We start from the raw sequence: 22,071 nt of genomic DNA, 5'->3' as shown, positions 1-22,071 counted from the left end.
GTGCATACATAATTTTTTTTTTTGTGTATGGGTGATCCCGGGGATCGAACCCACTACCTTGGCGTTACAAGCGCCGTGCTCTACCAGCTGAGCTACAGAGGACCACTTTTCATGGCTCACTCTGAAAGGTTTGCCTGGGGTTATAAAGTGAAAAACGTCAGAGGGATTTGAAAAGTATGAAATATTTAATTCATTTAATGGCGTAGTTGTACATATGCAATATTCTTTATGGTACAAGACAAGTGATAAACATTGGATACATTAGTCTTCTTAAGCATGGACCATACCTATTATTTTAGCATTGTCATACTATACCATATCTACACATCAAATCTTCAACAGTGTCAAGAGCACTCAAATAAAGTGTGCACTTCTCAGGTGTGCACTCAAAGTGCTGTGGTTCTCATGCAGTGACAGGCAGGCCTGAGAAGTACACTTAAAAATACAATTGTCCAATGGATTATTCGCATACAGTAAATCAGTAAAAGGACGAAGAGCGGTAAAAGTTACATTGATCTAAAAATGTAGACTTGCTCCTGTTAAACTGTGTGTGTATGTGTATGTGTGTGTTTATAATAGTCTCCAGGTGGCAGCAGAATTGGTTTGGCTCCATTTCACAGATTAAGTTAGTTCCTGTCTCCCCTACAAACACTAGACTCACATAGAAAACTACTTCTGTATGAAAAGAGATCAATTAAGTCTCTTCCTCACAGTGTTGAACATAAACAGCTAGTATACACTACCGGTCAAAAGATTTAGAACACCAAGGGTTTTTCTTTATTTTTACTATTTTCTACATTGTAGAATAATAGTGAAGACATCAAAACTATGAAATAACACATATGGAATCATGTAGTAACCAAAAAAGTGTTAAACAAATCAAAATATATGTTATATTTGAGATTCTTCAAATAGCCACCCTTTGCCTTGATGACAGCTTTGTACACTTGGAATTCTCTCAACCAGCTTCATGAGGTAGTCACCTGGAATGAATTTCAATTAACAGGTGTGCCTTGAATTTCTTTCCTTCTTAATACGTTTGAGCCAATCAGTTGTGTTGGGACATGGTAGCGGGGGTATACAGAAGATAGCCCTATCTGGTAAATGACCAAGTCAATATTATGGCAAGAACAGCTCAAATAAGCAAAGAGAAACGACAGTCCATCATTACTTTAAGACATGAAGGTCAGTCAATACGGAACATTTCAAGAACTTTGAAAGTTTCTTCAAGTGCAGTCGCAAAAAACATCAAGTGCTATTATGAAACTGACTCTCATGAGGACCACCACAGGAATGGAAGAGCCAGAGTTACCTCTGCTGCATAGGATAAGTTCATTAGAGTTACCAGCCTCAGAAATTGCAGCCCAAATAAATGCTTCACAGAGTTCAAGTAACACACATATCTCAACATCAACTGTTCAGAGGAGACAGTGTGAATCAGGCTTTCATGGTCGAATTGCTGCAAAGAAACCACTACTAAAGGACACCAATAATAAGAAGAGACTTGCTTGGGCCAAGAAACACGAGCAAAGGACATTAGACAGGTGGAAATTTGTCCTTTGGTCTGGAGTCCAAATTGGAGATCTCTGGTTCTAACCGCCTTGTCTTTGTGAGACGCGGTGTGGGTGAACGGATGATCTCCGCATGTGTATTTCCCACCGTAAAGCATGGAGGAGGTGTTATGGTGTGGGGGTGCTTTGCTGGTGACACTGTCTGTGATTTATTTAGAATTCAAGGCACACTTAACCAGCATGGCTACCACAGCATTCTGCAGCGATACGCCATCCCATCTGGTTTGGGCTTAGTGGGACTATCATTTGATTTTCAACAGGACAATGACCCAACACACCTCTAGGCTGTGTATGGGCTATTTTACCAAGAAGGAGAGTGATGGAGTGCTGCATCAGATGACCTGGCCTCCACAATCCCCCGACCTCAACCAAATTGAGATGGTTTGGGATGAGTCGGACCGCAGAGTGAAGGAAAAGCAGCCAACAAGTGCTCAGCATATGTGGGAACTCCTCCAAGACTGTTGGAAAAGCATTCCAGGTGAAGCTGGTTGAGAGAATACCAAGAGTATGCAAAGCTGTCATCAAAGCAAAGGGTGGCTACTTTGAAGAATCTCAAATATAAAATATATTTTAATTTGTTTAACACTTCTTTGGTTACTACATGATTCCATGTGTTATTTTATAGTTTTGATGTTTTCACTATTATTCCACAATGTAGAAAATAGTAAAAATAAAGAAAAACCCTTAAATGAGTAGGTGTTCTAAAACTTTTGACCGGTAGTGTAAGTACAAAAACACACACAGAGTATCTCCTGTGGTGAACTCTGTGAATGGTTTAGTTGGCCTACTGCCCCTCGGAGTAGGATAAAGTTACCATTAGACACTGATCTAAGGTCCGTTTGGGATCCACCTTAATGGTTAAGGTCAGCATTTGGGAAGGGTAGGATCTGATCTCCCTCTTCTCTCTGCACGTGCTCAGACGGCCTTGCCCATGATGAGGAGGCTCATGAGGAAGACCATGATGAAGAAGAGCCACATGAAGAGTCGGTCCATGACCTTGGCCACCTTCCTCCACTCACCCGTACGTCTCTGGGTGGAGCGCTGGTCATGATAGCAGCTGGCGATGTACTCGATGTTCCTGCGGAGCGCCTGGTGCTGACACACACACTGGGCCCTCACCACCACCTCCCTCCTACCCCTAGCCTCTGCACCTCCTATTGATCCTTTTCTTCGTTCTCCACCTCCTCCCACACAGCCTCTCTCTCCTCCTCCTCCTCCTGCTGCTTCCTCCACCTCCTCTTCAGCATCTATACTTACAAAAAGGTCGTCTTTCCACCTACTGGGCTCAAACATTTGGTATGATCCTTTTTTCACATCCAGTCTATTCCCCTCCTCTTTCTCTTCCTGTGTCTTTACGCCCACCCCTCCCCCTTCGTCTCCATGCCTCTCTCCCATGCCTCGCCAGGCTTGCCCGTTCACATCCCAGTTGGTACCTCTAGTTTGGGGGTTGCTATTGTGGTCAGGTGGGTGCTCAGGCTCGGGCGGGGCCTGTTTCTTGGGTGTGCCGGTGAAGCAGTTCTCTCCCACCTCGTAGACGAAGCAGATCCGTGCCAGGTAGTGCAGGATGAAGCGGCGGGCCCATTCAGGGACAGGACGCGCCTCCGGACCACAGTGATGGATATTCATGATGAAGATAGTCAGGGCGGTCGATGCGGTGATCATCGTCATGGTGGCAATGTAGTACTTCCCTGTGGAGAAGTAGTGATCAGCAATACAGTCTATTTAATGTATAACGACTCAAACATAATCATTCAATGTAATAGTGTACATTGGCTTACATAACATCACTGCCTTGCAGGATTCTAGACAGTGTTAAATAGCCAGACAAGCATAATTGCTCCAGAGTGAGTAGGCAGGGTATAGGTTATCAAGCTGTGACTGCAGCACATTAAATTAGCTGGACAGCCAATATCGACTTGCCTGTCCTCTGTACCATTGAATCAACATTATCCCACAAACACCAACACAAGCAGCTCTCTAAGCCAAGCACACACAAATACTACAACTCAACTCATTCCTGAATTGAAACACAACTGCAAAAATGCCTACACTCTTGTTTTACGCTGCATGCATTTCAAAGTTGATTCAAATTTAATAAGCGCTCTTTGCTCTTCCCAATACTATCACAATAAAATATGGAATAATATATTGAATAAACATACAAAATATGCTTCTTCAGTATTCATAAGGTCTCCCTACTCTGTATCACATCTCATCTATAGCCAGGCAGTTAAATGGCGCAGCAGAGAGAGGCTGTATGAGGATGTTGTACTGAGCAAGACCCATTCAATATTTACTAAACATTTCTGCCTGAGTTTATTGGAGGAGAAGATCTATAAAAGTCTGAGGCGAGCTGGTCAGTCTCTGTTAGTGTTGGAGAAGGAGCTAAAATGACCACAAAAGCCCAGAGAAGAGCATATTTCTAATGTGTCTCTTTCTCTCTGATTGCTGTACTCATGGCAAGCAGTTTCTCTCTCCCTTTCTTGTTCTCTTGTTCTCCCTCCCTCCTCCATCACTCTCTCTCTCTCCCCCTCTCTCTCTCTAACACCCCCAAGCCACTCACCTATGAGTGGTACGTTCTCCGAGGGTGGCATGCTCTCTGCCACCAGCAGCTGAAACACAGTCAGGGCCAGCAGCACGGTGACCCCCAGGGACACTTTCTCCCCAGAGTCAGCCGGCAGGTAGAAGCCCAGCGGGGCCAGGAAGGAGATCATCATACAGGGGATAAGCAGGTTGAAGATGTAGAAGGAGGCCCTGCGTTTCAGGTGCAGGGTGTAGGTGATGTCTGGGTAGGGGTCTGAGCAGCAGCCATACAGGACCACGTTCTTCTTGGCTGGCATACCTAGAACCTGTTATTAGGATAGAATGGAATAGAAATGTGTGGCCTGGGGTGGTCTGGCAGTCTAAGAACACACGTACACTATAAATACAAAAGTATGTGGACACCCCTTCAAATTAGTGGATTCAGCTATTTCAGCAACACCCATTGCTGACAGGTGTATAAAATCGAGCACACGGCCATGCAATCGCCATAGACAAACATTGGCAGTAGAATGGCCTTACTGAATAGCTCAGTGACTTTCAACGTGGCACAGTCATAGGATGCCACCTTTCCAACAAGTCAGTTTGTAAAATTTCAGCCCTGCCAGAGCTGCCCCAGTCAACTGTAAGTGCTGTTATTGTGAAGTGGAAAGGTCTAGGAGCAACAACGGCTCAGCCGCGAAGTGGTAGGCCACACAAGCTCACAGAACGGGACCGCCGAGTGCTGAAGCGCGTAGTGCGTAAAAAATAATCTGGCCTCAGTTGCAAAACTCACTACCGAGTTCCAAACTGCCTCTGGAAGCAACGTCAGCACAAGAACTGTTCGTCGGGAGCTTCCTGAAATGAGTTTCCATGGCCGAGCAGCCGCACACAAGCCTAAGAACACCATGCGCAATGCCAAGCGTATGCTGGAGTGGTGTAAAGCTCACCGACATTGGACTTTGGAGCAGTGGAAATGCTGAAGTTATGAATCATGCTTCACCATCTGGCAGTCCGACGGATGAATCTGGGTTTGGCGGATGCCAGGAGAACGCTACCTGCCCGAATGCATATTGCCAACTGTAAAGTTCAGTGGAGGAGGAATAATGGTCTGCGGCTGTCTTTCATGGTTCAGGCCCCTTAGTTCCAGTGAAGGGAAATCTTAACACTACAGCATAAAATGACATTCTAGACGATTCTGTGCTTCCAGCTTTGTGGCAACAGTTTGGGGAAGGCCCTTTCCCGTTTCAGCATGGCAATGCCACCGTGCACAAAGCAAGGTCCATACAGAAATGGTTTGTCGAGATCGGTGTGGAAGAACTTGACTGGCCTGCACAGAGCCCTGACCTCAATCCCATCGAACACCTTTGGGATGAATTGGAACACCGACCGTGAGCCAGGCCTAATCGACCAACATCAGTGCCCAACCTCACTAATGCTCTTGTGGCTGAATGGTAGCAAGTCCTCGCAGCAATGTTCCAACATCTAGTGGAAAGCCTTCCCAGAAGAGTGGAGGCTGTTATAGCAACAAAGGGAGGACCAACTCCATATTAATGCCCATGATTTTGGAATGAGATGCTCGACGAGCAGGTGTCCACATGCTTTTGGTCATGTAGTGTACTATGAACCTCTGCCAGCATGGGTTCAAATCCGACCCACTGCTCCTCGTTTCTCTCTATCCTATCCAATAAACATATACTGAATATAAATATAAACACAACATGTAGGAGGCAGCTTATGATAGAGAAATTAACATTCAATTCTCTGGCAACAGCTCTGGTGGACATTGCTGCAGTCAGCATGGCAATTGCATGCTCCCTCAAAACTTGAGACATCTGTGGCATTGTGTTGTGTAACAAAACTGCACATTTTAGAGTGCCATTTTATTGACCCCAGCACAAGGTGCACCTGTGTAATGATCATGCTGTTTAATCAGCTTATTGATATGCCACACCTGTCAGGTGGATGGATTATCTTGGCAAAGAAGAAATGCTCACTAACAGGGATGTAAACAAATTTGTGCACAAAATTAAGCATAATTTGTGCAGAGAAATAAGCTTTTTGTGAGTATGGAAAATGTCAGGGATCTTTTATTTCAGCTCATGAAACATGGGACCAACACTTTACATGTTGCATTTATATTTTTGTTCAGTGTAAAAAAACAACAAGATAAGACAGTCTTATAAATGTGTTTTCAATCAATAAAGTGCAAAAAGGGAATAAAGATCAGGCTTTGCCGTATAAATAGCACCAAAAGCACTGCTATAAATAAAGGATAGAAAAATTGCAAAATAAACTAATCAATCTGACCTCCCACTCCACGTTGGCCACAAAGTCGGCCAGGTCAGCGCTGTCCAGGGCGTTGACCAGGTCCATCTGGTTGCCGTTGTGTGTCCAGGAGCCGAAGGTTAGGCGACACTGCTGGGCATCAAACGGGAAGAAGGACACGTCCACGGAGCACGAGCTCTTAGTGATGGCCGGCTGGTCCCACATGATCTGTCCGTCGTTACGGATCACCACGTTGGTCTCCATAGAGCTGGAGAACTGGTCATCAGCACTGAGAGGGGTGCGAAGGAGAAGGAGGAGTAGGGAGATAGGAAAGAGGGGGGAGTGTATGGGGGACAAGAAGCACAGGGATGGTGGGAGGAGGGGAGGCGGAGGGAGAGAGAGAGGGAGAAGAGGCAGGGGAAAGAGTGTGTGAGGAATTCATTGGCGAACAAAGGCGGCAATTAAAACCATAGAAAATGATTTCTTATCTACAATTGATATGAAAGAAAAAGAGAAAAGATATACTTACTGTCAAGTGACTAAAGACTCTTTAGAGGTGTGACTGGGAAAAGACAGACGGTGGAAATGTAGGGAAGGAAGATAGGCATGGAGCGTCTAATACCCTAATGACAGACAGACAGACACAGTTAAAGACAGATGGAGTGGTTAAAGAGGCAGATGAGAGGGTTAACAACAGTTAAGGACAGGAAACCTGAATGACTCAGAGAGATAAAGGATGTCATGATGGTCAGGTAGGATGATTGAAAGGTGATTGTCGAGGCACAAAGAGAGTGGGGAGGGCAGGAGTGGAGCCCTCCTCTCAGAGCCAACTCCTACACTCAGCACTCTCACTACATTTCTGACCTTGATCACAGGGACTGGACTGAACATAGAACTTTAATAGTCACCACCCTCAAAGTTGGAATTTTCTCAGAAACCATATTTTAGGAACTGAATCTGCATTCTGTGGCATCCCCCTGATACCAACCATCCTCCAACAGGGATTACATATTTAAACAGGTAGAGTGTTAGCTCAGGTAGGGGATTCATGTGAGTCTCATGTAACACACAACCCTCACACCTGTCCAGGTATAATCTCTGGAAAATGATATAGAAAAGGTTCAAGTCCATCCTAAAGGGATTACTGATTCAGTTGTGTGTTGTAATTACAACAAAGAGAGATTAAAACATAACAAAATAAAGGGAGAATAAGATACTGTGAAAGAATAAATAGAAGGATTATTCCGCTTATACAGTGTTTACCAATGCAAAACCATGTGCACAGCAGTACGTCTAGAACCATGTCCTGGTTTTGGCAAGAACAACTAATTTAGTATCCAAAAACAAGTGTAAAAACCACATACTAGAAAAGACAGGTGACCAACCTTGTCTTTAGTTCTATTTACTTTTCATTTCAGGTTGACATTGCCATAAATTATAACTAGTGCCAGGAAACCGTCCTGTCTACGTAACCTATCCAGGAAGAACCCCTGACACTAGTAAAAAAAACTACTGCTCCAATACACTGTGATGAGCATCAGAAGCACACCTGTTGCCTGGACACCCCCTGAGTAACGGAATCTAGTGTCCAGCTTGTGTCCATGGCAACATTACAGAAATTCAATGATGAGGGTGAGAAAGAGGAGGGTGAGGAAGAGGAGGGTGAGGAAAAGGAGTGTGAGGAAGAGGACAACAAACCCGTGCAGGAAGAACCGATGTGTCTCAATACCAGCCAGACCTACTTGTTATATAGGACAATATCAGGCCTCCATACATAACTACTAGGTATGCGGATGGTATCGAGACCATCGTAGTCGTCCTTCTTCCAGGTAAGGTAGGCGTCCGTCCACACCATCCGGATCCACAGGTACGTGGTCAGGATCTGGTTACGCTCATCCTGCAGGGAAAACAGTATCAGAGGAGGCCTATACAGAGTATAAGTAGTGCATGTGGGGTCATCGTGGTGACCTTGTGTATGTATGTATTTGTGTGTGTGTATTTACCATGTCGATAATCTGTGAGAGGGTGATCTGCAGTGTGACGTTGATGATGTGGTCTGTGTCCTCCACCGGTCTCAGAGCGTTGGTGTAGTTAGCGAACAAATCAGTCAACAACTTCTGAGCATACCTCCCATGAGCACCCAGACACACTGTCAGAGAAAGAGAAAGAGAGAGAGAGAGAGAGAGAGAGAGAGAGAGAGAGAGAGAGAGAGAGAGAGAGAGAGAGAGAGAGAGAGAGAGAGAGAGAGAGAGAGAGAGAGAGAGAGAGAGAGAGAGAGAGAGAGAGTTGGACACACAGTAAGTAAAACGCCTAGCAGAATTGAAGGAACCACATTAAATCCACATCACTCACAACCTTCATTATTATTCAAATTAAAGTCTCAGTTCCTCAAAAGAATGGGGGAAATTGACTCAACAGCATTCCAAGCTTGATTAACCTAAGAGGCACCTTGTAATCCACTAAATGATGTCCAGTCAGTCTGGTCCTCCATGCATGACTCACTACAGCCATTACATTTGATAATGTTACAGTAACTTTTGGTTAGACCTCTTCCTATACTTAACAACACATTTTCCATACACTCAAAAAGCTTATTTCTCTCAAATTTTGTGCACAAATTTGTTTACATCCCTGTTAGTGAGCATTTCTCCTTTGCCAGGATAATCCATCCACCTGACAGGTGTGGCATAAACTGATTAAACAGCATGATCATTACACAGGTGCACCTTGTGCTGGGGTCAATATAAGGCCACTCTAAAATGTGCAGTTTTGTCACACAACACAATGCCACAGATGTCTCAAATTTGAGGGAGTGTGCAATTGGCATGCTGACTGCAGGAATGTCCACCAGAGCTGTTGCCAGATAATTGAATGTTCACTTCTCTACCATAAGCCGCCTCCAACGTCGTTTTAGAGAATTTGGCAGTACATCCAACCGGCCTCACAACCGCAGACCACGTGTAACCACGCCAGCCCAGCACTTCCACATCCGGCTTCTTCACCTGTGGGATCGTTTGAGACCAGCCACCCGGACAGCTGATGAAACTGTGGGTTTGCACAACCAAAGAATTTCTGCACAGACTATCAGAAACCATCTCAGGGAAGCTCATCTGCGTGCTCGTCGTCTTCACCAGGGTCTTGACCTGACTGCGGCGTAACCAACTTCAGTGGGCAAATGCTCACCTTCGATGGCCACTGGTACGCTGGAGAAGTGTGCTCTTCACAGATGAATCCCGGTTTCAACTGTACTGGGCAGATAGCAGACAGCGTAGTGTGTATAGTGTCGTGTGGGCGAGCAGTTTGCTGATGTCAACGTTGTGAATAGAGTGCCCCATGGTGGCGGTGGGGTTATGGTATGGGCAGGCATAAGCTACAGACAACGAACACAATTGCATTTTATCGATGGCAATTTGAATGCACAGAGATACCGTGACGAGATCCTGAGGCCCATTGTCGTGCCATTCATCCGCCGCCATCACCTCATGTTTCAGCATGATAATGCACAGCCCCATGTCACAACGATCTGTACACAATTCCTGGAAGCTGAAAATGTCCCAGTTCTTCCAAGGCCTACATACTCATCAGACATGTCACCCATTGAGCATGTTTTGGATGCTCTGGTTCGACGTGTACGAAAGCATTTTCCAGTTACTGCCAATATCCAGCAACTTCGCACAGCCATTAAAGAGGAGTGGGACAACATTCCACAGGCCACAATCATCAGTCTGATCATCTCTATGTGAAGGAGATGGGTTGCGGCAAATGTCGTGTTGAGGCAAATGGTGGTCACACCACATACTGACAGGTTTTCTGATCCAATTCTGTGGGAATTTCAGTACATCAGCATAATGTTTCCTACAGGTTTCTTAATGGTTTTATTTGAAGTCATGTTCTCAAATTGTTCAGAGAACGGTAAGAAAACATTCCATAAGAACACTTTAGTAACGTTCAGAGAACATTCTAAGAATAGCGTGTTCAGGTGTGTTGGCCTCCCACACTAATTGGCCACGCCTGATCTTAATGAGTGCTTGTTTCCTTTGAGATGGGGTCTGTTTGAACAGACTAAAATGAACAGCTTTGTATGAGTAAAAAAACATGTTGTGTTTACATTTTAGTCATTTAGCAGATGCTCTTATCCAGAGCGACTTACAGTTAGTGAATAATTAATTTTTTTTTCTTTCATACTGGTCCCCCGTGGGAATCGAACCCACAACCCTGGCGTTGCAAACGCCATGCTCTATCAACTGAGCTACATCCCTGCCAGCCATTCCCTCCCCTACCCTGGACAACGCTAGGCCAATTGTGCGCTGCCCATGAGTCTCCCGGTCACGGCCGGCTGCGACAGAGCCTGGATTTGAACCAGGATCTCTAGTGGCACAGCTAGCACTGCGATGCAGTGCCTTAGACCACTGCTCCACTCAGGAGACTGAGGCAAATGGTGGTCACACCACATACTGACTGGTTTTCTAATCCACGCCCCAACGCCCCTACCTTTTTTAAAGGTATCTGTGACCAACAGATGCATATCTGTATTCCCAGTCATGTGAAATCCATAGATTAGGGCCTAATGAATTTATTTCAATTGACCGATTTCCTTATATGAACTGTAACTCAGTAAAATCTTTTAAATTGTTGCATGTTGCGTTTATTATTTTGTTCAGTGTATATGTAAGATTGTTTAGGCTCTCTGCCTAGAGGTCTTGCCCTTTTGTGCGCTTGCCCTTTAACTGCAGGGTCATTAATTCATTGATGGAAGTGTGGGATAATCCTGCAGTCTCTCAAGCCTTTGTTGGAAGAGTTGCTGTTGGGGTTTGGGACAGCTTCTTGAGGCCCGTTATATTTGGAATTGGTTTGGCAACAAACAATACAATTGCAACCTCATGTGCATTTGAATTTAATTAGAAATTCAATTTGACAGACAGAGAGAGAGAGAGAGAGAGAGAGAGAGAGAGAGAGAGAGAGAGAGAGAGGAGAGAGAGAGAGAGAGAGAGAGAGAGAGAGAGAGAGAGAGAGAGAGAGAGAGGATGAGAGAGAGTATTGAGGGAGATGGATGGAGACAGAGAAAGTGGGAATATTGGAATGATAAACATGGAGTAGTAAATTAGGAGTGAAAATGACAAGAAGATTAGGGGTGACTTTAGGGTAAGGGGAGGAAAGACAGAGAGAAAGGGATGGAGGGAAGGAGGTCATTACTGAACGCTCTGGAGAGGGGAGGAGAGGGGGAGGGATGGATGGAGATAAGCAGGTAGGTAATTACAAACAGTAAATGAGAGTGTGTCCATCTAGAGCTGCTAAATGCCTGTCCATTCACTTCCTACTGCAGACAGCACAGTGCATCACAGCCACGCCCTGTGGCACTACACCATTGCAAAATGTTATCGACACACTCATTGCCTCTACACAAAGGGAAACCCAGCCAAGATCTGCCCAGTGACATGAGCCTACCAGACGAGCTAAATGCCTTCTATGCTCGCTTCGAGGCAAGCAACACTGAACAATGCGTGAGAGCACCAGCTGTGTGATCAAACTCTCCGTAGCCGATGTGAGTAAGACCTTTAAACAGGTTAACATTCACAAGGCCGCAGGGCCAGACGGATTACCAGGACGTGTCCTCAGAGCATGCGCTGACCAGCTGGCAAGTGTCTTCACTGACATTTTCAACCTCTCTCTGACCAAGTCTGTAATACCTACATGTTTCAAGCAAACCACCATAGTCCCTGTGCCTAAGAACAAGGTAACCTGTCTAAATGACTACCGCCCCATAGCACTCACATTTGTAGCCATGAAATGCCTTGAAGGGATGGTCATGGCTCACATCAACACCATCACCCCAGAAACCCTGGACCCACTCCAGACCCTGGGACTGAACCTCTCCCTCTGCAACTGGATCCTGGACTTCCTGACGGGCCGCCCCCAGGTGGTGAGGGTAGGCAACAACACATCCGCCACGATGACCCTCAACATGGGGGCCCCTCAGGGGTGCATGCTCAGTCCCCTCCTGTACTCCCTGTTCACCCACGACTGAGTGGCCGCGCACGACTCCAACGCCATCATTACGTTTGCCGACGACACAACAGTGGTAGGCCTGTTCACCGACAACGATGAGATAGCCTATAGGGAGGAGATCAGAGACTTGGCAGTGTGGTGCCTGGACAACAACCTCTCCCTCAACATGGGCAAGACAAAGGAGCTTATCGTGGACTACAGGAAACGGTAGTTTCAGAAGCCCGGACCTCATTTACTCTGGCTCATCACTATCTGGCCATAATGGACAGAATTAACAAGCTTTCTAACCACAAATCATTTTTTATATCACTAACTTTAAACCTTACCCCTAACCTTAAACCTAACCCCAATCATAGCAGGTAACATAGCAGGTACATGACCAAAAGTATGTGGACACCTGCTCAACGAACATCTCATTCCAAAATAATGGCCATTAATATGGAGTTGGTCCCCCCTTTGCTGCTATAACAGCCTCAACTCTTCTGGGAAGGCTTTCCACTAGATGTTGGAACATTGCTGCGGGTACTTGCTTACTTTCAGCCACAAGAGCATTAGTGAGGTCGGACACTGATGTTGGGCGATTAGGCCTGGCTCGCAGTCGGCATTCCAATACATCCCAAAGGTGTTCGATGGGGTTGAGGTTAGGGCTCTGTGCAGGCCAGTCAAATTCTTCCACACCGATTTCGAAAAACCATTGCTGTAAGGACCTCGCTTTGTACACGGCATTGTCATGCTGAAACAGGAAAGGGCCTTCCCCGAACTGTTGCCACAAAGTTGGAAGCACAGAATGGTCTAGAATGTCATTGTATGCTGTAGCGTTAAGATTTCCCTTCACTGGAACTAAGGGACCTAGCCCGAACAATGAAAAACAGCCCCAGACCATTATTCCTCCTCCAAACTTTACAGATGGCACTATGCATTGGGGTAGGTAGTGTTCACTTGGCATTGCGCATGGTGATCTTAGGCTTGTGTTCGGCTGCTCGGCCATGGAAACCCGACAAAAAGTTATTGTGCTGACGTTGTTTCCAGTGGCAGTTTGGAACTCGGTAGTGAGTGTTGCAACTGAGGACAGACCATTTTTTACTAGCTACACGCTTCAGCACTTGGCGGTCCCGTTCTGTGAGCTTGTGTTGCTCCTAGACGTTTCCACTTCACAATAACAACACTTACTGTTGACCGGGGCAGCTCTAGCAGTGCAGAAATTTGATGAACTGACTTGTTGGAAAGGTGGCATCGCATGACTGTGCCACGTTGAAAGTCACTGAGCCCTTCAGTACGGGCCATTCTACTGACAATGTTTGTCTATGGAGATTGCTTGGCTGTGTGCTCGATTTTATACACCTGCCAGCAACGGGTGTGGCTGAAATAGCCGAATCCACTAGTTTGAAGGGGTGTCCACATACTTTTGTATGTACACTGCATTGGGAAAGTATTCAGACCCCTTGACTTTTTCCACATTTTGTTACATTACAGCCTTATTCTAAAATTGATTACATTACTTTTTTCCTCATCAATCTACACACAATACCCCATAATGACAAAGAGAATACACTTTGCTATGAGACTCGAAATTGAGCTCAGGTGCATCCTGTTTGCATTGATCATCCTTGAGATGTTTTTACAACTTGATTGGAGTCCACCTGTGGTAAATCCAATTGATTGGACATGATTTGGAAAGGCACACACCTGTCTATATCAGGTCCCACAGTTGACAGTGCATGTCAGAGCAAAAACCAAGCCATGAGGTCGAAGGAATTGTCTGTAGTGCTCAGAGACAGGATTGTGTCGAGGCACAGATCTGGGGAAGGGTACAAAAAAATGTCTGCAGCATTGAAGGTCCCCAAGAACACAGTGGCCTCCATCATTCTTAAATGGAAGAAGTTTGGAACCACCAAGACTCTTCCTAGAGCTGGCTGCCCGGCCAAACTGAGCAATCGGGGGAGAAGGGCCTTGGTCAGGGAGGTGACCAAGAACCCGATGGTCACTCTGACAGAGGGCCTTGGTCAGGGAGGTGACCAAGAACCCGATGGTCACTCTGACAGAGGTTCTCTTCCTCTGTGGAGATGGGAGAACCTTCCAGAAGGACAACCATCTCTGCGGCACTCCACCAATCAGGCCTTTATGGTAGAGTGGCCAGGCGGAAGCCACTCCTCAGTAAAAGGCACATGACAGCCCGCTTGGAGTTTGCCAAAAGGCACCTAAAGTACTCAGACCATGAGAAACAAGATTCTCTGGTCTGATGAAACCAAGATAGAACTCTTTGGCCTGAATGCCAAGCGTCACGTCTGGAGGAAACCTGACACCATCCCTACAGTGAAGGGTGGTGGTGGCAGCATCATGCTGTGGGGATGTTTTTCAGCGGCAGGGACTGGGAGACTAGTCTGGATCGAGGGATAGATGAACGGAGAAAAGTACAGAGAAATACTTGATGAAAACCTGCTCCAGAGCGCTCAGGACCTCAGACTGGGGTGAAGGTTCACCTTCCAACAGGACAACGACCCTAAGCACACAGCCAAGACAACGCAGGAGTGGCTTCAGGACAAGTCTCTAAATGTCCTTGAGTGGCCCAGCCAGAGCTCGGACTTGAACCCGATTGAACATCTCTGGAGAGACCTGAAAATAGCTGTGCAGTGACGCTCCCCATTCAACCTGACAGAGCTTGAAAGGATCTGCAGAGAAGAATGGGAGAAACTCCCCAAATACAGGTGTGCCAAGCTTGTAGCGCCATACCCAAGAAGACTTGAGGCTGTAATCGCTGCCAAAGGTGTTTCAACAAAGTACTGAGTAAAGGGTCTGAATACCTATGTAAATGTGAAATTTCCGTTTTTTATTTGTAATACATTTGTAAAAATTTCTAAAAACTGGTTTTTGCTTTCTCATTATGGAGTATTGTGTGTAGATTGCTGAGGAAATTTTTTTATTTAATCAATTTTAGAACATGATTATTATAATAACTTATTATTATTACTATTACATTCATTGATGTTAATACTACAATTAATATTATCCTCATTATTGGTATTATCATGATTGATATTATGGTTACTATCACTATTATTATCAATATCATTACTTCTGATCCTACTTATCTTTATTATTGGTACGAGGTATGACCAGAAACACGGACTACATTGAATCTCATCTCAATATAAAATAATATCTGTTTGCTTAAATGCTGAATTTCAACTGACTGCTGCTCCTGGTTAAAGGTAATTATCTTATTTTAGGAAGTGGCTACATTATTATGTGTATTATCTGTCTAATTTGAAAGGAATTCATCCATTCAGGGATTTATTTCTATAATTGTATAAAAGTTATATATTACAACCGAGGTGAAAGGGTTTGAAACGCTTACTGCTGCCAACCTGTTTTTGTGTTATACAGTGGGGAAAAAAGGATTTAGTCAGCCACCAATTGTGCAAGTTCTCCCACTTAAAAAGATGAGAGAGGCCTGTAATTTTCATCATAGGTACACGTCAACTATGACAGACAAATTGAGGAAGAAAAATCCAGAAAATCACATTGTAGGATTTTTAATGAATTTATTTGCAAATTATGGTGGAAAATAAGTATTTGGTCACCTACAAACAAGCAAGATTTCTGGCTCTCACAGACCTGTAACTTCTTCTTTAAGAGGCTCCTCTGTCCTCCACTCGTTACCTGTATTAATGGCACCTGTTTGAACTTGTTATCAGTATAAAAGACACCTGTCCACAACCTCAAACAGTCACACTCCAAACTCCACTATGGCCAAGACCAAAGAGCTGTCAAAGGACACCAGAAACAAAATTGTAGACCTGCACCAGGCTGGGAAGACTGAATCTGCAATAGGTAAGCAGCTTGGTTTGAAGAAATCGACTGTGGGAGCAATTCTTAGGAAATGGAAGACATACAAGACCACTGATAATCTCCCTCGATCTGGGGCTCCATGCAAGATCTCACCCCGTGGGGTCAAAATGATCACAAGAACGGTGAGCAAAAATCCCAGAACCACATGGGGGGACCTAGTGAATGACCTGCAGAGAGCTGGGACCAAAGTAACAAAGCCTACCATCAGTAACACACTACGCCGCCAGGGACTCAAATCCTGCAGCGCAAGACGTGTCCCCCTGCTTAAGCCAGTACATGTCCAGGCCCGTCTGAAGTTTTTTAGAGTGCATTTGGATGATCCAGAAGAGGATTGGGAGAATGTCATATGGTCAGATGAAACCAAAATAGAACTTTTTGGTAAAAACTCAACTCGTCGTGTTTGGAGGACAAAGAATGCTGAGTTGCATCCAAAGAACACCATACCTACTGTGAAGCATGGGGGTGGAAACATCATGCTTTAGGGCTGTTTTTCTGCAAAGGGACCAGGATGACTGATCCGTGTAAAGGAAAGAATGAATGGGGCCATGTATCGTGAGATTTTGAGTGAAAACCTCCTTCCATCAGCAAGGGCATTGAAGATGAAACGTGGCTGGGTCTTTCAGCATGACAATGATCCCAAACACACCGCTCGGGCAACGAAGGAGTGGCTTCGTAAGAAGCATTTCAAGGTCCTGGAGTGGCCTAGCCAGTCTCCAGATCTCAACCCATAGAAAATCTTTGGAGGGAGTTGAAAGTCTGTGTTGCCCAGCGACAGCCCCAAAACATCATTGCTCTAGAGGAGATCTGCATGGAGGAATGGGCCAAAATACCAGCAACAGTGTGTGAAAACCTTGTGAAGACTTACAGAAAACGTTTGACCTGTGTCATTGCCAACAAAGGGTAGATAACAAAGTATTGAGAAACTTTTGTTATTGACCAAATACTTATTTTCCACCATAATTTGCAAATAAATTCATTAAAAATCCTACAATGTGATTTTCTGGATTTTTTTCCTCATTTTGTCTGTCATAGTTGACGTGTACCTATGATGAAAATGACAGGCCTCTCTCATCTTTTTAAGTGGGAGAACTTGCACAATTGGTGGCTGACTAAATACATTTTTCCCCACTGTAAGTGTCACACCACAAGGGAAGGGTTCCCATTTCTTATGGGCCCTAGGATCCATGTGATGGAACACACATGGAAAACCAAATAATGCTACCCAAGGGAAGTGGTAGCACCGTTGGAGATCATTTTATTTATGATTTTGAATAGCCTTTGGCTTGGTAATGTCTTAATGTAAAGTACGAACAAAACAATTTATAAAGACAGTGTTGAAAAAAAATACAGGCAACGAAACAAATACAACTACAATAAATACAGTATTATGGGGAAATGGGAGGAGACCAGTGCATTATGGGTACTACAAGAAACAAAGACAATGACACCAGTTAGGAAGAGTTCTAAATACTTACAGTATATATTTAAATGGCTGGCAGAATAAAAAGTACTTTGTTTAATGTAAATGGCCTTGATAGCCCCATAAAAATATCATTTTTTAAATGTTAAAACTGAAGATGGATGGAGGTGATATCATCTTTCTCCAAGAAACACATGTATCTAAAGAGGAACATAGAAACTAGAACGACTGGCATCAGCACAGGTGTTTTCCTCTTCCTACTGTTCAGCAAGAAGAGGGGTAGCAATAGTGAATAAAAAAATAAATACACATTATACCTTGCCATACACTTGTCATGCACTGCGCTCTTCTGCTGTGACTCCATCATAGTCCGTCCCATGCATCCCCAATACATTTGTAGTTCAGTTTAAATTCTGTAACGCTTGTATATCAGTCTATCAACCCTCAATGAGTGAAAGAGACTCAGTTACTGAATTATCACTGATCAATGATTTGGAGGAACTAAAACTGTTTAGGCCTATACTAAATAAGAATCGGACTCCTGGAATATAATGCAATCCTTTTTTATTTTATTATGTTGTATTATATTCTATTCTGTGAATCTTTGAGCATTTTCCAGACAAATGGATAGCAATAAAGTGCAGAATATGTCCAAACGGATGCGTAAAGGCGCATAGCTTTCTGTAAGCATGAGCGAGGCCACTGTCCAATTTGATGTACAATACGAAGGACTCTTTAGACTACTTTTAGACTGACACTTTCTTCATTTATAAAGCCATAGTATTTGCTCTACATGCATGCTCCTTTGCACTTTCTACCCATTGCCACTTTTATACATTTTCATAATTTGACCACGCGTCTTGCAATAGGTTACCATATTAGAGGTTCTTCAAAATACAAACTTCTTAAGACCTTCCTAAACACAACTAATGCACTTAGGCCTACAAAGCTGTTTTACTGTTTTGAAAACAGGAGGATATATGAAATATTTATTTGTATGGCTGTGGACAGGTGGAGGATATCGGGACAGTAGCCTATTATGCCCAGTCTTAAATCGTTGGATAACAAATATAGGCTGTAATAATCAGTGTAAAACTATTGACTATAAAAGTGTGCGGTTGTGTCATAAGGAAGGTCCAAGGCAGGTTGGATTAATTTGCATACAGGGAGGGACCAGGGAATCTGCTCACGATACGGACACTGTGGGCAGATAAGAGACACATTTTATTACCATAGTTATCGGATCATCTTGATCGGATGACCATAACCACGTTAAAGCAAGGTGTAACCACGGCTCCTGTTTCCCCTTTATTAATCTGCTATCTTTTGTCTCCTGTCAGTATCTACAGGACCAGGCATGAGTCTGGGTTAGAGGTCACAGGGATGACAGCATAAACCCATTGACTGCTGGCATATATCACGTGTCCAGACAACAGAGAGTTTGTAGTTGTAACGGTGTAATCTGTCATTCTCTCATCTGATCTGATCTCTTTGTGTGTGTGTGTGTGTGTGTGTGTGAGTGTGTGTGTGTGTGTGTGTGTGTGAGTGTGTATGCATGCGTGCATTTGCTCTTTCAGCCCAGTGGTCACGTCAGAACACGCTAACTGTGGGTTTGAGACCCAGATGGTGGGGATTATCATGGGATGATATTGAGAGAGAGCGAGAGAGAGAGGAATTATGAGAGGAACAGCTTGCCATGAGTACAATCAATCAAATTTATAAAGCCCTTTTTACATCAGCAGTTGTCACAAAGTGTTTATACAGAAACCCAGCCTAAACCCCCAAAGACTCCAAAGAGCAACCAATGCAGATGTAGAAGCAATCAGGTATTAATGCACAAACACACCATCTCCACAGGTTTGTGAAAAGTGAAACCAGCAATAAAAGCAATAATAGGGTCAGGCACTATGACATGGTAGACCATCAAGTACATCATATCAGGTTAATTCCATTCCGGTGGGATACAACACCTAAGTCCTCATCCTGAAATCACCAACCCAAAGTGCATAGTGACAGTCCATGCATGCATGTCATTTCCACAGTCCACCTTTGCCCCTTAATACATATTTGAGGGGTTGCTCATTCATTCATTCAGCATCCAATGTGAATGTATAGTCTGCCACATTTTCAATACAAGGTCAGTTAGGTCACTACACTGTAGTTGGCATTGTATAACACCCGGGAAAAAAACGAACTGGCCTAAAGTTAGGCTACAGACTGCCAAAGTTAGGAAAATTGCCCTCAAAGTCTGTCAATTGACTGAAACTGGTCAAGCCATCGATAAATAATCAGAACCTCGTCTCTAATACAATACATGTTGTCAAATTGTTAAGCAAAAAAATAACACGTACCTGGAAGAAAACTTAAACCGAGGAAGAACAGCGACGTAGAAAAGACGCTCCATAGATGCATGGTGCTGAACTGGCACAACGTGCTGCTTTATGTTTGATACTGTGGGCAGAAGAGGAGCAAAACAGTCCACTACATCTGAGATAATTTACCGTATCTGGGGAGTTTAGCGCAGGCCTGAAACGCGACGCGAAGAGACAGCTGCGCACACAGACCTGATTTTGGATGAACTGCCGCTGTATCCAGTAGCCTAGTCTTCTTACCGCGCTGTGGTGCGCGCCACAGCGCGGTAAGAGAAGGCATGGCGCGCCCCGCGCTTTTATACTTGTATATACACTGCCTTCAGAAAGTATTCTCACCCCTGAACTTTATCCACATTTTGTTGTGTTACAGCCTGAATTTAAAATGGATTAAATAGAGATGTATTTGGTCACCGGCCTACACAGAATACCCAATAATGTCAAAGTGGAATTATGTTTTTCGAAAAGTGTACAAATTAATTAAAAATTAAAAGCTGAAATGTTTTGAGTCAATAAGTATTCAACTCCTTTGTTATGCCAATCCTAAATAAGTTCAGGAGTAAAAATGTGCTTAAGTCACATAAATGCACGGACTCACTCTGTGTGCAATAATAGCGTTTAAGATTTTTTAATGCCTACCTCATCTTTGTACCACACACATACAATTATCTGTAATGTCCCGCAGTCGAGCAGTGAATTCCAAACACAGATTCAACCACAAAGACCTGGGAGGTTTTCCAATGCCTTTCAAAGAATGGCACTTATTGGTAGATACATTTTTTAAAACCAGACATTGGTGCAGGTAGCTTAGTGGTTAAGAGCGTAGTACCCGTAACCTGAAAGGTTGCTGGTTCTAATCCCCGAGCCGACTAGGTGAAAAATCTGTCGATGTGCCCTTGAGCAAGGCACTTAACCCTAATTGCTCCTGTAAGTCGCTCTGGATAAGAGTGTCTGCTAAATGACTAAAATGTAATTGAATATTCTTTTGAGCATGCTGAAGTTATGAATTACACTTTGGATGGTGTATCAATACACCCAGTCACTACAAAGATACAGGCGTCCTTCCTAACTCAGTTGCTGGAAAGGTGGGAAACCGTTCAGGGATATCACCATGAGGCCAATGGTGACTTTAACACAGTTACAGAGTTTAATGGTTTTTATAGGAGAAAACTGAGGATGGATCAACAACATTGTAGTTACTACATAATACTAACATAATTGACAGAGTGAAAGGAAGGAAGCCTGTAGAGCACGTGTCATTCCACAGAGGGCCGAATATCTGCGAGTTTTCCCTCCTCCCTTGTACTTGATTGATTAATTAAGGTCACTAATTAGTAAGGAACTCCCCTCACCTGGTTGTCTAAGCCTTAATTGAAAGGAAAAAACTAAAACCAGCACACACTAGGCCCTCCATGGAATGAGTTTGGCATCCCTGCTGTAGAGAATATACATATATGAAAACATGCATCCTGCTTGCAACAAGGCACTAAAGTAATACTGCAAAAAATGCAGCAAAGCAATTTACTTTTTGTCCTGAATACAAAGTGTTAAGTTTGGGGCAAATCCAACACAACACATTACTGAGTGCCACTCTCCATATTTTCGAGCATAGTAGTGGCTGCATCATGTTAGGTGTTTGCTTGTAGTCGTTAAGGACTGGGGAGTTTTTCAGGATGAAAAAGAAAAGTAATGGAGCTAAGCACAGGCAAAATCCTAGAGGAAAACCTGGTTCCGTCTGCTTTTCACCAGACATTGGGAGATGAATTCACCTTTAAGCAGGACAATAACCTAAAACACAAAGCAAATCTACACTGGAGTTGCTTACCAAGAAGGCAGTGAATGTTCCTGAGTGGCAGAGTTACAGTCTTGACTTAAATCTACTTGGAAATCTATGGCAAGACCTGAAAATGGTTGTCTAGCAATGATCAACAACCAATTTGATGGAGTTTGAAGAATTTAGAAAATTATAATTGGCAAATGTTGCACAATCCAGGTGTGGAAAGCTCTTAGAGACTTAACCAGAAAGACTCACAGCTGTAATCGATGCCAAAGGTGCTTCTATAAAAGT

At 44.1% G+C, this 22,071-nt stretch overlaps 1 protein-coding gene across 1 annotated transcript; it reads right to left on the bottom strand.

Moving 5' to 3' along the window:
• Positions 1-2,260: 2,260 nt before the first annotated feature.
• LOC121580301 (neuronal acetylcholine receptor subunit alpha-10-like) lies at positions 2,261-20,183 on the bottom strand. The gene is made up of 6 exons (XM_041895359.1): positions 19,986-20,183; positions 8,363-8,508; positions 8,102-8,256; positions 6,402-6,648; positions 4,135-4,420; positions 2,261-3,259 (listed from the first exon to the last, which is right to left on the bottom strand). Exons 1-6 carry the CDS (start codon positions 20,044-20,046, stop codon positions 2,487-2,489), a joined length of 1,668 nt encoding a protein of 555 aa, XP_041751293.1. The 5' UTR covers positions 20,047-20,183; the 3' UTR covers positions 2,261-2,486.
• Between the last annotated feature and the right edge of the window lie 1,888 nt (positions 20,184-22,071).

The sequence above is a fragment of the Coregonus clupeaformis genome, chromosome 13 (genome assembly GCF_020615455.1).
Source record: "Coregonus clupeaformis isolate EN_2021a chromosome 13, ASM2061545v1, whole genome shotgun sequence".
Classification (NCBI taxonomy): Eukaryota; Metazoa; Chordata; class Actinopteri; order Salmoniformes; family Salmonidae; genus Coregonus; species Coregonus clupeaformis.
Note: the sequence above shows the minus strand (reverse complement) of the source record. Positions and strands in the feature narration are given on the sequence as shown.

Excerpts from the sequence above, each read along its gene's own strand:
- LOC121580301 (XM_041895359.1), bottom strand. The coding sequence starts at position 20,046 with ATGCATCTATGGAGCGTCTTTTCTACGTCGCTGTTCTTCCTCGGTTTA. Across the intron at positions 8,509-19,985 it reads CGGTTTAAGTTTTCTTCCAG|TGTGTCTGGGTGCTCATGGG; the intron begins GTACGTGTTATT and ends TTTCTCTGACAG. Across the intron at positions 4,421-6,401 it reads TGGCCAACGTGGAGTGGGAG|GTTCTAGGTATGCCAGCCAA; the intron begins GTCAGATTGATT and ends TCCTAATAACAG.